The 14,812-nt window shown below is 38.1% G+C and overlaps 1 protein-coding gene across 2 annotated transcripts; it reads right to left on the bottom strand.

The window, feature by feature from the left end:
- Positions 1-1,859: 1,859 nt before the first annotated feature.
- On the bottom strand, positions 1,860-14,315 carry znf76 (zinc finger protein 76). Of its 2 annotated transcripts, XM_056448332.1 has the most exons (13): positions 14,247-14,315; positions 9,994-10,078; positions 9,797-9,880; positions 9,648-9,725; positions 9,440-9,573; positions 9,293-9,364; positions 8,182-8,298; positions 7,051-7,252; positions 5,779-5,958; positions 3,851-4,048; positions 3,302-3,525; positions 3,111-3,215; positions 1,860-2,098 (listed from the first exon to the last, which is right to left on the bottom strand). In XM_056448332.1, the coding sequence occupies exons 2-13, from the start codon at positions 10,064-10,066 to the stop codon at positions 2,015-2,017; spliced, it is 1,551 nt and encodes a 516-aa protein (XP_056304307.1). In that variant the 5' UTR covers positions 10,067-10,078; positions 14,247-14,315; the 3' UTR covers positions 1,860-2,014. The 2 variants fall into 2 exon arrangements, with proteins under 2 accessions (XP_056304307.1, XP_056304306.1); XM_056448331.1 differs by lacking the exon at positions 14,247-14,315 and having other exon boundaries at positions 9,994-10,229.
- Between the last annotated feature and the right edge of the window lie 497 nt (positions 14,316-14,812).

The following is a 14,812-nucleotide window of genomic DNA, read 5'->3' as shown; positions in this document are numbered from 1 at the left end:
CGCTGTATACTGACAGAAACTTGAGTTTTAGGACTCTATTTAACAGCTTTTATTATCGTAACTGAGACGAAATACTGATCCGATTTGCTCTCCACCAAAACTGGTAATAAGCGTCGTCGAAATAAACCTTAAATGGAGTCAAATGAATATATTAAATATTAACATAAGATGATTATCTGAATTATCTGAATTATTTTTTAGTTAAAGCACTTTGTCTGAAGGTACTCAATAATTACATTTTACTAACGTAAAATGTAAAGCTACACGGAGGCAGCTAAAGAACACATTTACTGGAAGCTTCCCACACAAATATATATATATATATACACACACACACACACATATATATATATATATATATATATATATATACATATATAAATACATATATATATATATACATACATACATATATTTTAACCTTACTATAGTAAAGTGCGTTACTGTATATATATTAACAATTTGTTACAGAATAATGTGATATACCTAGGCCCACACGGAATCTGCGCGCGTAGTTTTCCACAGATTTCTAGCCCATCATTAATTGTTTATTTAATTGAGTAAATGTGTGTACGTTTATCTTTATTCAGTTTTTTTATTAATTACAGAAATATTATTGACTGATATGAAAATGTTCATCTGATTTATGTACAATGCAGTTTGTACAGTAATATTTTCTGTCTTTTAGTAGAGATATTATATGAGAGACTTTTTTTTTTTTACCAAATAAAGTGAATCTAATTGGATTTGCATTTTAAACATTAAATAAAAGTTAAAAAGATATTTTTATTTCATATATTAAGGTTTTAGTTATGATACTCCCAAAATAACTCCACAGAAATCTTCAGATTTTTACCAAAATTCTTTGGAGAAAAAGCAAACGACATCCGCAGATTCTGTCTGGCCCTAGCTATACCTTAGATTTTACTACAGTTAACTGTGGTTAATTAATACATATTTGTCGATAACTACAGTGCCATGTTTAATACTATTGTTGTGTTATAACAACTTTAATTACCACAACAGATTAGTTCAGGTACTTACTATAGTTTGGTTAAAACACACATTTTCTTTATCACAGTGTTGTTTCATGTTGGTGTAAAACTCTTCGTTGTTAGTAAGCTTATTTTCATGTAAACATCTTTACCCCGTACCTCTCTACATCCAATGATGGTCTGATGTATAAACCGTCAGTTTGAGTACACATCTGCTGACCTCTGCTGGAAACTCTACAGTACTGCAGAATACGACTAAAATAATGAGAGAGACGCGAATAAAACCTATTTTGGCTGAGTAAATGAATAATATTCCGATAAATCTACCATAGCAATGGCGAGATAACGACACAATAACTTATTCAGATTACGCGGGAGATTCAAACCGCCAAAAAAAATTCAAAAAGTAATTTCAACCGTCAACAATTGCGTCTTCTAACGGTTTTTGAGCAACTGTCAGTTAATGCGAGTGGATTTTAAGGTCTTGTTTGACCAGAACTCTATTTAGCGACGTATATTTAATGAATGATGAACAGAATTATTTAATGTCTTCCCAAATGAAACAATGCTGTAGGAATTTAAAGTAAACAATATTTTTTAGCCATATAGTAAAGTACTTAAATTAGTTAGTTGTGGTAAATCTATATCTGCTGTGGTAATACAATGTGTACATTACAAAGTGTAAATTACTGTATTTATCAGAGTGGGTTTATTTATGATCACATTCTGTTTCTCTAAAATACTCTAAATACAACTATTCAATTATTACCAGTGATCATTTTAATCAGTGAACTGCCTTTTAGTTCAGGTTTTGTTAATTTAATTTGAGAAAGGCACATTTTAAAGGGTCAAAATATACAGGTGTACTGCATAGTGTCTTTATTAACAAATATACATCTTTATTTTCAGCATGTTTTAATCCTACTGCCTCAAAGCAGGTACAAAATAACTCCAGAAACTCTCTGTCTCACACACACTACACATTAAAACGGCATTCATCCAGTCTGTGTTTTCATCCGTCACTGATCTGAGGTCAGTCCGCTGTGCTGAATCGCCGCTGTTGCCATGGTGATTGCCTCCTCTAGCGTCTGTTGATCTTCTAACTGTATCACAAAACCAATAAACACAGTTAAACAAGTGGAGGAATACTAACTGTCCACCTTATTTTTTAAACCCGCAATCACTGAACATTTTACTAATGTTCCCATATAGTTTCTGTTAAGTCATTTACTGGTAAACAAATAAGAATGTTTTGTGTTTAGTTTTTTGTAAAAACTGTTTGTAATGTAATTAGTTTATGGCACTTTGTTATTCTTCTAGTTCAGCGCTAATGAATTTTATATGATTTGACTCTAAATGGTTCAATATGATGACAAAAGCTCTAAAGTATGTACTATTGGGCAAGTTACTTAAAATGTAATTTATTACTAATTACATCATTACAATTGTATTTAAATTACTTTTCTAATTATTAAAGTAACTAAGTTACTCAATAAGTACTTTCATTACTTGACTAAATACTAATCCACATAATTTTATTGCATAGATTTATAAATTTAACTCTTAATTCTTTAAATTTGTGTCAAGCAGGACATTTAAGTTAGTTTTAAACAATGAACACTTAAAATGTAAACAAATAATAAAAAAAATGTAAACAACACAGTAATGACACCATATTTTGTTATAAATATCCTATATTGGCATGCATTTGCGTTTCATTGTTTCTTAAGCATGTGCAGTTTTAAACAACAAAAACCTTTAGTAAAAAAAATTGAGTTAATATGCTAAAATATGTTTACAATTAATTTACCTTATTATACCTTATATTTTATTGAACTATTTTAATATTATTATTATTTCTTAAGTATATGCTGTTTTCTTGATAAATGACAAATGTTATTTAGTTGAAAACTAGAATTATTTTGCTAAATATACATATATTTCTCTGATTTTTACAGAACTGTTGAATTTATGTACAGCATATAAAAAGTAAATGACCTAGAAATGAAAAGTAATCCATTACTTTACTTTTTCAGCTAAAAAGTAGCTATTACAGTAACTAGTTACTTTGTTACCAATTACACTGATGTTCATATAGTGTGACGTTAGAATGACCTGTACTGCGATCTGTGTGCCATTTTCCGTGGCTAACAGCGCCACCTGCTGGTACGCTGATGAGTTCACTTCAGTCATGATGCCTTCTGAAGTTACTATGGCAACCTGCAGGACGAGCACAATGGGTTATTGAGTGAGTGATCTGAGCTCTGACGACCACACAGAGCCACACATCCCATAATAACCCCCACCGGCTGCAGCTCTTTGCCATCTGTGAGCATGGTGACCTGCTGCCCGCCGATGTGGTTCTGCTGGGCGGAAACGGCGATAGCAGATCCATCCTGGGTAACCATGGTGACGGCGGTGCCGAGGACCTGCAGGTGTGAGTTGATGATGTTGTTGGTTTCCATGGCGACGTCAGCATCAGGCTCGTTGTGCCCGGCGTCCTGCGGCGAACCGTCCAACACCTCTGCATCTGCTCACACACACAACCATCAATATAACTATAATATAATAATAATAATAATAGAGTTGTGCTATTATTAGCCTGACTTTTCTTAAATCTTTGTAAAATCCATGTTAGGTAGAATACATATGAATTGTCTTCAGTTACTAACTACTTTTAGATTACATATAGATTACTTTTGTAGATTACTTCTGTGCTAACCCTTATGTAGTGATCAATCTGTTGACTGCATTTATTTAGCACTAAAACTAGCATCTTGGGTTTTATTGACTAATCGACGTCGACTCTTAAAAGCCGCTCAGCCCATATTTCACGCTCAGAAACGCATCCTCACCGTCCTCTGTGGTGTCGAAGTCTCCGTGTGCGGTGCGTTTGTGCATGGCCAGCGTGGACGTCTGTCTGTAGGTTTTCCCGCAGTGGCTGCACGTGTACGGTTTACAGTGTGTGTGGACAACATGATGCTTATAAAGACTGGAATATTCTGTGAAACTCTTCCCGCAGCCGGGGACTGTGCACAGGTATGGCTTCTCACCTGAGAGAGAGCAAACAGAAGATGGTAAAAGAGTAATAAGAGCAACACCATATTAACACCCTGTTTACAGCCGGTACTACGATGGTGGTTTAACAAACTCAGGATTACAGGATCAAAACCAAAACTGTGGAGTCAGGCTTGGTTGGTACCATGAAGCTGATCATCTGTTAACTCTGGAGTTGATTCTGAGCTCATGAAGTCAGGACATCAGAAGCAAATGGCCAATTACAGGCCTGGAAATGTAAAAAATACTGTAATTGACTTCTTGAGAGAGCAATTTAGAATCTAAAAAGGTTTTTAAAACATTTATATAGCAAGATTAAAAGAGCCGTCCATGAAAGAGGAGAGCTAATGGAAAACAGCTTGCTTTATTAGTGCAATTAAACCATATATATTAAACTAATAATTTATGATATGTATAGGTTCACAGACTCAACAATCTAAGCCATTTTCTAATCTGGATTACAGATTTAATAATTATATAAATCATATAAAATAATTATGATAAATAATGCTCGTTAAAAGAGTGTCTTTATTGTCGGGGCAGTTTGTGATCTCTAAACCTGAACATAACCAGAACATAGCTAGAACATAACCTGAACATAGCTAGAACATAACCTGAATATCACCAAAACATAACCTAAACATAACTAGAAAATAAACTGAACATAGCTAGAACATAACCTGAATATCACCAAAACATAACCTGAACATAGCTACAACATAACCTGAACATAGCTACAACATAACCTGAATATCACCAAAACATAACCAGAACATAGCTAGAACGTAACCTGAACATAGCTAGAACATAACCTGAATATCACCAAAACAGAACCAGAACATAGCTAGAACGTAACCTGAACATAGCTAGAACATAACCTGAATATCACCAAAATAAAACCTGAACATAGCTAGAACATAACCTGAATATCACCAAAACATAACCTGAACATAGCTAGAACATAACCTGAATATCACCACAACATAACTAGAAAATAACGTAAACATAGCTATAACATAACCTGAATATCGCCAAAACATAACCTGAACATAACTAGAAAATAACGTAAACATAGCTAGAACATAACCTGAATACAATCAGAACATATCCTTAACATAACCTGAGTAACTAGAACTAGAATCTGTTTTTTATTTTATTTATTGTTTTTATTTTCTTATACTTGTCTCTTTTATTCATTTTTATGTAAAGCACTTTAAATTGCATAAACATAAACTAAATATAACTAGTACATAATCTGAACATGAGAAAATAACCAGAATATATCAAGAACATAACCTGAATATGACCAGAGCATATTCAGAACAGAACCAGAATATAACCTTAACATAATTAGAACGTAACCAGAATATATCCAGAACATAGCAAGAACATAATCTGAACATAACTACAACATAAATCAAATATAACCAGAACATAATCTGAACATAACCAGACCCTAAAATAACATTGCAATAAAAGAAAGATTAAAGACACGCTACATTCATGGTGCCCAAAACCCAGGATTGCTGCAAACTAACCTGAAACTTAACTGGCTAGCCAGCTAATCCGGCTTCATGGTACCGGCCCCTGGTGTAAACAGGGCTAAATTACAAAGAGTTTTGGAGCTTGTCTAATGCTAGTCTCTGGAATGCATCTGAACAGTACAATGTTGGTGTGTGAACACATTCTTAAAGTGTATGTTGTTCTAGTGCGAGCGCATCTGTACCTGTGTGTATCCTCATGTGGTTCTTGTAGTTGGTAGCGCTGGCGAAGGCTCTACCGCAGGACAGCTCCGGGCACAAATAAGGCCTTTCGCCAGTGTGTGTGCGTGTGTGAACCTTCCGGATGTTGGAGGTGGTAAAAGAGCGTCCACAGCCCTCAAACGGACACTTGAAGGGCTTCTCGCCTGCAGAGAGAATCAAATCCCCATCATTAGTGTCCGCTAGAAGCTAGTTATGCTACTTGTTTGGTTCCTAATAGATGATTGATTTTATTTGAACCGTAACAAAGGTTGATTTACAACTTTTTAAAATCAGCAGCAAAACAATATTTAACCCTTTAAGTGACACCAGTTAGCCTGTTACATATTTAAGACAGTAATATCCTGCGCTAAACCTAAACTAATCTTCCAAAACGATTTATAATCTGATACTTGAGATTGTATTGTTCATATTTGACCATTGTTTTATATGTAAAATTATGTAGTTATGGTAATTTTGTTCAAAGAAAGTTAAAAACCACTAATAGTGCTACAAAAAGCTGACGTTTTTTGTACGTTATAGTAACGTTATAGTAAAGAGTATAGATATTTATAGTTACGTATTAATCGTAATGGATCCAGTAGTAGTTTCTTTAATGTGTATGGTTAAATTAAGCATTTTTATAGATCATTTTATTATAAATAATTTACAAACTAATAATAAAAAAGAAGTTGTAAATCAACCTGTGTTGAATCAAATCAGCCGTCCATTAGCAATCAAATATCACGCGTAACTATCACCTAGTGGACACCGTTGGTATAGCGAATAAAATCATGCATAAACTTTTTTCGACTTAAAGCTTTTAATTAAAAAATTTAGTTTATATTCCTAAATAATTACATTGATTTAAATCTGTAAATCCCCATTTCAGTCTGATCTAAACTTATCGATTAAGAGAGTTATCGACAATTATCACACGGCTCTCTGGAATACTTGATTCTGATTGGTCAATCACAACAATCCAAGGTATATGAAGCATGTGTCAACAACTCGAGGCTTTGTACACCTGACAAACACATAATATTTATGAAAACTATAATGTTTTTGCATGTAAAGCTAAGCAAATGGTGCTCTGTGGCGCAGTGGGAATTCAAACAATGTCCTGACGACCCAAAATATGCAGGAATTTAAATAAACGATGGTGTTTCTGTCATTTACTTAATTTTGCATTAAATTCAGTGCTCGCGTAATCCCGGGTTTCTGCTTTATTGAGGAGACTGACCGTGACCGTCTCATACCAGTGTGTGTGCGCACGTGTTTCTGCAGGTCCCCGGAGGTCTTGAAGGCTTTATAGCACATGTCTTCAGGGCATTTGTAGGGTTTCTCTCCGGTGTGTGTGCGCTGGTGGCTCTTCAGACCGTAGCCGGTGGCAAAGGCTTTCCCACAGGAGTGCACCTCGCAGCGGTATGGCCGGTCCCCAGTGTGTGAGCGCTCGTGAACCTGTTCAACACACAAACACACATCTGTGAGCGGCTTCCCATTTCAATTAATGTCGGTACATTTCGAAATGTGTACTTCAACTCTTACTGAAGTAAATCTTTAGTGAAAAAACGTCACTCTTACTTCACTACATTTGGGGACGTTCCTCCATTACTGTCAAATGGTAATAAATATGATTCATATGACTTTTCCCCAAATAATTATTTGTATTACAGTTGCCGTTACATTGTAATGCTCAGTCGCTTTTGGACAAAAGTGTCTGCCAAAATGACGATGTAAATATCATGAGGCGCCATGTTGGAGATGTTGCAATAGAGACGCATCCTCCATGTTCATTTGGAGTGCACATCTGTGTTGAAATGACTGAAGACATGCGACTTTATCAGACCCGTAGACAGTTTCATAATGAAAATACTTGAACTTTTACTTGAGTATAGATTGTGGATACTCTATCCACCTCTGATCAAATCTGAAGTGACCTGTGCCATTATTGTCATCTCTTAAGCTGTAATTACATTTGAAACACATCATTTCCATACGTTTGCTCCAGCTACTGTGTGTGCGCAATGATTAGCATGACACAATCTTCTTCACGGCTGTTTGGATGACAGCAGGATGACACTGAAGGACACAATATGTGATGTTTTTCTCCTGTCAAAGTCAACACAGACATACAGTATTCACTAAAAGTCAGCGGTTGCTGTATCGAACTAGCGAATCTGCGCAGACCCCTCCCCCACAGACGCGCGTGGCTATAAAGACTCACAATTGGCTATTTTGACTGGAACGTGGGATTTCCTTCACTGTGATACCGTAGTAAACGTTGCACTTTTCCACATTCATAGCAATACGCATGAACCATCGTTGTATATCTATAGTGTCTGGCGGCCCCCAGCAATGCTCTGCCCCAGTGCACTGTGGGATTGTACCTTCAGATGGTGCGCGGTGGTGTAGTATCGCCCGCAGCCTGGGTGTTCACAGCGGAAACTTCTGTCTGTGACCTGCTGAACTTTACTGGAGCTCCACACCTTCCCCTCGAACATCAGCTGAGGGACACACTTAACTGATTACACACCGTTTCAGAAAATATATCCAAACTGATTTAATTATACAAATGAACAAATATCTATTTTTTCAATGATCTATGTATTGATTATAGGTTAATATCTGTAAAATGATGTTATATCTTTCTTTCTGTCTATTCAATCTATTGTTCAAATACCTATCTATCCATCTGTTTTCAATTTATCATTCAATTATCCATCTATTATTCTGTCTATCTATCTATCTATCTATCTATCTATCTATCTGTCTGTCTGTCTGTCTGTCCGTCCGTCCGTCCGTCCGTCCGTCCGTCCGTCCGTCCGTCCGTCCGTCCGTCCGTCCGTCCGTCCGTCCGTCCGTCCGTCCGTCTATCTATCTATCTATCTATCTATCTATCTATCTATCTGTCTGTCTATCTATCTATCTATCTATCTGTCTATCTGTCTATCTATCTATCTATCTGTCTATCTATCTATCTATCTATCTATCTATCTATCTATCTATCTATCTATCTATCTATCTATCTATCTATCTATCTGTCTATCTATCTATCTGTCTATCTATCTATCAGTCTATCTATCTATCTGTCTATCTATCTATCTATCTATCTATCTATCTATCTATCTATCTATCTATCTATCTATCTGTCTGTCTATCTATCTGTCTATCTGTCTATCTATCTATCTATCTATCTATCTATCTATCTATCTATCTATCTATCTATCTATCTATCTATCTATCTATCTATCTATCTATCAGTCTATCTATCTATCTATCTATCTATCTATCTATCTATCTATCTATCTATCTATCTATCTATCTATCTGTCTATCTATCTATCTATCTGTCTATCTATCTATCTATCTGTCTATCTATCTATCTATCTATCTATCTATCTATCTATCTATCGTTCAATTTATTATTTGTTCAATTTTTTAAAGCTATCTAAACAAATAAAGAGTTAAACTCAACAAATCCTCCATCTATCGGTCACACCTGTATGCTGGTCTGCTCTGCTCCATTTGCATTCTCCATGTTGTCGTCGGCCTCAAGCTCTGACCCCGTCAGCTGCGCAACACCAGTTAGCATCAGTTATAAATGATAAATACTGTAATATTAGTATGTAGTGTGTGCAGCAACTACCTTGCTGGCGTAGTTCTCCAGCGTGGCGATGGTGTCTGAGCTCATCTCCACAGCGCCCCCTGGCTGATGGTGGATGTAAGCGGTGCTGCCATCCTCCAGCTGAACGGCCTCTACCGCGCCAGGGTCAAACCCTTCTGTACACACACACAGAGGTCAAAGGTCAGATGTGTTCGACACACTCGTGAGGTCGTATCGTTTACTGTGGCACCTTTAGGCGTGTGGTGGATGAAGGCGGTGGTTCCGTCCTCCAGCTGAACAGCCTGACCATCCTCAAACGCCAGCGACTCTACACACACACATACATCAGTGTAAAACTCGCTCGGATTGGCTGTAATCAGTAGTATAACACACACACACCTTTCTGCTGGACGCTGACGTGTTGAATGTATGCGGTCGTCCCGTCCTCCAGCTGAATGGTGTTTCCTTCTACTAGACTCCCATCTGCACAAAACACACACACAAATGCAAACACATGTGCACATACACACACACATATAATTTTATGGTAGTAATCACCCTGTAAACAAGCATGAGAGTGTAATAATTGATCTCACCGCTGATGCTCTGCTGTATAAAAGCAGTGGATCCATCGCTCAGAGCCACGGCCTGAAGCCCCAGGCCCTCCATCACAACGCTAATCTGAACACACACACACATTATACTTACTCACACTACACCAGTGACAAAACCACAACGTGTGCCATAACCAAAGGTGTAAAGTGTGGTCACATCATGTTTACCGTTCAGTGAATTTTTGTAGGCAAAATCGATGTGATCGGGAGTTTAAGACATAAAAGATAAACTTCCTAGTGCATATTTTGCTCATCTTTTGACAAACAGACAAAGATATAGGAATGAGAAATGCGAGTTATTAGCCGTGTCTATAGAAACAATACATATTTCAGCTTTGGTTGAAAAATATGCATAAATATGCCAATATTTAAGTATTTTTGGAGTGTTACACTAGGTTCACACCAAATGCATTTGGAAATATTTGCATAAGTAGATAAAAAATGAGTAAATTCAAATGTGTGAATACGGTGACGTGGTGGCGCAGTGGGTAGTGCTGACGCCTTGCAGCAAGAAGGTCGCTGGTTTGAGCCACGGCTGGGCCAGTTGGTGTTTCTGTGTGGAGTTTGCATGTTCTCCCAGTGTTGGCGTGGGTGTTCTCCGGGTGCTCCGGTTTCCCCAAAAGTCCAAAGACATGCGGTACAGGTGAACTGGGTAAGCTAAATTGTCTGTAGTGTATGAGTGTGAGTGAATGAGTGTGAATGTTTCCCAGTGATGGGTTGCAGCTGGATAGGGCATCCGCAGCATTAAACAAATGCTGGATAAGTTGGTGGTTCATTCTGCTGTGGCGACCCTAGATTAATAAAGGGACTAAGCTGAAAAGAAAATGAATGAAATGTGCGAACACATTTAATTTCCCACCAGATTGTGTGAATGACGCAGAACATGTTTGCCGTAAACACGTGGAATTCGCCTTAATTGCGTTCATCAAGTTCCAAAAACAACATCCTGCGAGTAATCTAGTGACGCGATTTTTCACGTCTGGCGTGGACCTAGCATAAACCATGTGACTATGTTGTTGACTATGCTATTATTGAGTGGGCGGAGCTAAAGATCTCTTTTAGTGTGTTTGCTCATTTCAGCTCTCTGATTGGTGGACTTTCGGCTAGGGCTGTGCAATTAATCGAAAATTCGGTTTCGATTTTGGCTTCTAACAATTATGAAAAAGCATTAATGGAGATAAATGATTATTGCATCATACACCGCCCCCTTTCAAGTTGTACACATTTGTTGCTCTGCAAAGCTCAGCCTCATGTCATTCATGTTTTTAAAAGCGTGAAAGAGATCGCATGCTGTTGTGTGTGTGCGCGCTCAGACTCAAGCAGAGCACACACACATCTAAAGTCATCTTAATGTGAGCATTTTAATGCTCATATACCTGCAAATGTGTCAAAACGCAGTGTTGAGTGATTATTCTTATTAATCCTTATTTATGTAATAAACAAACGAGTTGAGAATCAAAAGACGTGTGAAGGAGGAACCATAAATCAGAACCGCACTGCTCTTAAAGTGACAGCGCGCGATATTCCTGCTGCCCACTGTTTTTATTATTAATCAAACAACCAAAGGAGAAAATCCCTCACTGCTCTTGACTGAAGGACTGCTGGAGCTGTAATTAAAGGGTTTTTCTTACAGTGAAGATGCTTAAAGCACAGTTTCTTTCATATTTTATTATATCGTATTTATTTCCCTTTCCTTATTCACAGGGAGGAAAATAACTGTATATATACAGCTAAAGTCAGAATTATTAGCCCTCCTGAATTATTAGCGACCCTTTTCCCCCAATTTCTGTTTAATGGAAAGATTTTCTTCAACACATCTCTAATCATAATAGTGTTAATAACTCATCTCTAATAACTGATGTCTTTTCTCTTCATCATGATGACAGCACATAATATTAGACTAGATATTCTTCAAGACACTAGTATTCAGCTTAAAGTCACATTTAAAAGCTTCACTAGGGTAATTAGGGTAAAGTTAGGGTGATTAGGCAAGTCATTGTATAACAGTGGTTTAATCTGGAGACAATCCAATAATCCAATAATTCGTTTGTCAGCACTAATAAGATTATATACAGGCTAAGCTATGTGTATGTTACTGTGTCATAAAAATCAGATACAAACACTACACGTAGTAGGTGAAGCCACAGCGGTGAATGTTTGTTGATGATTAAGTTCATCAACAGAACAAAAAAGAAGTGCAACCCTTGCGGCACAACTAGACGGTTATTATTCAAGAGTTACCACTTAGATATGCTTGGCATATAAAGCAGGTTTGGCATGCTGTCCCGGGAGAGAACCCTGAGCTCGGAGATATTTGAGCCCAGGGCTCCCGCCCGGTCGATAAGCATATCAGGAGATCCGAGATCAGGTAGGTCTCGAGAGCTCCCCCTTTAGAAAAGGGAGGAAAAGGAGGAGATGGGGTGGAAGGGGGGATTCTTCCAAACGAAGATAGAGCAGTAGGAAGAAAATGATCCATTTATAGTAAACTAGGATCACTCTAATTGGATTATTACTGATTACAGATGAGTGGCCAGACGTGCTCAATCATATCACATGCTCCTCTCGAAATTAGTTTATGAAACTTCACTTGTGGAGCACTTTTTCCTCCTTACGATAAAAAATAAATAATGATGTAGACTATGCCTCCACGCTTTTTGTATGCTATCATCTGTTCTTTCGTGATGTCTGGAAGATTATAGAATAAACATGTATTTAAACCACATAGTAAAGTGTATACTGCCCTCCATCTGAATTTCGCACATCAACAGAACCATGTGATTGACAACAACCTATCGACAAACCAGCTGATCTTCGTGTCTTTAAAATACTCCAGTGTCCCTGTATCTGTAGTTACAGTGGAGAGTTCTGTCAACTGATGACCTTCACGGCCAATCACAGTCATTTCTGTTGTGAGGCCAATCAGGCCAAAATGTTAGCTGGACGTTTTTAAAATGTCAGTACCGTGGGTACCTAATTCCAGTATCATGATGACACTGGTCCACACAGGCCATTTTAAAAACATCCCTCCACACGAAAATGCAAAACGGCGCTCGAGTCTGAAATTTTCATGTGTCTTTTGTCTTGATACAGATGCGAAAAATGGAGACAATGAACCCCAGTCTGACTCATTGTAATGCGAGTAAGTTTCAGAGGCAGCTTTATAAATGTGATTAACACAACATGTAACGTATTTAATTTTTAGTTTGCAGTTAACCGTAAAGCTGTCGGCCAATCAGAAGCCTGAAAAAATTTATTACTGTCTTTTCTTTTTATTTTATTGGCGAATTTCATTATTACTGGTTCTAAAAGATCATTCACGTAAGTAGATAACATAGAAAGTGCATTTAAATGCAGAAATAAAGGTAAACTTCAGCCAGACCCCATGAATGAGGCAGAAAACGTGATGCAGAATGTTTATCGTAATCTTGTGGAATTCACTTTAATTGGATTTTCCGCACAAGTTCCAGAAGGTTAACGAATCATGTAAAGATAACAGCGAATACTTTGACGTCACAATCCAAAACAGCGACGTGACAACACTCCACACTGGCAAGAGATCGCAAAGTTCTTAATGTTTCAGAGTTATCAAGTTATGTTTCAGTGACCGATACAAACCGCATAGAAAAACAGCCCAGCTTTCAACAACATTGGTGTGGACTGGGCCTTAATCCTGTTTTAAAGATTAAATGTGAACATATGAGTTCAACAAAAGCAGACACAATCCATTAACAACCTCATAACAGCTAACACTTATGATTCAGTCACTTTTCCACTGAAAAACATTTGACTGTTGGACACTCCAGCTCTGGTCAACATGTCTAAATGATATTATCCTTGATTAACTACAAAAATAAATGTTAAAAGAACCATTTAGGATGCTGCAGCGCGAGAATACTCAAAACTACCATGTTATTGTACATGTAGCTGCCACCAATAGCACAGTGGCGTGTTTGAGGAGCTCGGGGACAGCATGTAAATGACATGTAATGTGAATATGTGTGTTGTTTACACAAATTAAACCCTCTTCACTACTGAACGCGGGACGCGCGCGGCCGCGGCCTCGAGTTTCACACATTCACGCGCGCGCGCCTAAACACACACACACAGAAGAACAGAGATTCAGAATGGTGTAAATGAAGTGTGTGTGAGAGAGCGTGTGTGCAGAATCTGCTGTGTGTCCTCCACTATCCCATCATTCTCTCTGAAACAGCAGCAGCGCAGGCTGGGATACTCACCACCGCCAGCGGCCCGACATGCACCGCGGTAGACTCATGTGTACGCGGAGTCGCCGATCAGCAGACCCGCTTCAGTGCGTTATCCCTCCGGCAGGGGGCGCGCGATGATTGAATTGGCTGTATCACTGTCTCTCCTCCACCTACATATAGCTGGTGTGTGGTGAAGCACTGGGGCTGTTGTCCTGTGGCAGCCGGAGCACACTGTGCTCTCATAATTGTGAAGCGCTGTTGGTGTATGGCCATACATGATAAATGCGCTATATAAATACACATACCCAGGCTCGAACCAGTGACCTTCTTGCTGGGAGGCGACAGCACTACCTACTGCACCACTGCGTCACCCATTTTGTGTTATTCATTCATTTATTTTCCTCGGCTTAGTCCCTTTATTCATCAGGGTTCGCCACAGCGGAATGAACCACCAACTATTCCAGCATATGCTTTACGCAGCGGATGCCCTTCCAGTTGCAACCCAGTACTGGGAAACAGCCATACACACTCATTCACACACACACCCATACACTAGGGCCAATTTAGTTCATCAATCCTCCTATAGCGCATGTGTT

This window comes from Danio aesculapii, chromosome 22 (genome assembly GCF_903798145.1).
Source record: "Danio aesculapii chromosome 22, fDanAes4.1, whole genome shotgun sequence".
Taxonomy (NCBI): domain Eukaryota; kingdom Metazoa; phylum Chordata; class Actinopteri; order Cypriniformes; family Danionidae; genus Danio; species Danio aesculapii.
The sequence above is the reverse complement of the archived record's forward strand: the minus strand, read 5'-3'. Positions and strand labels throughout refer to the sequence as shown.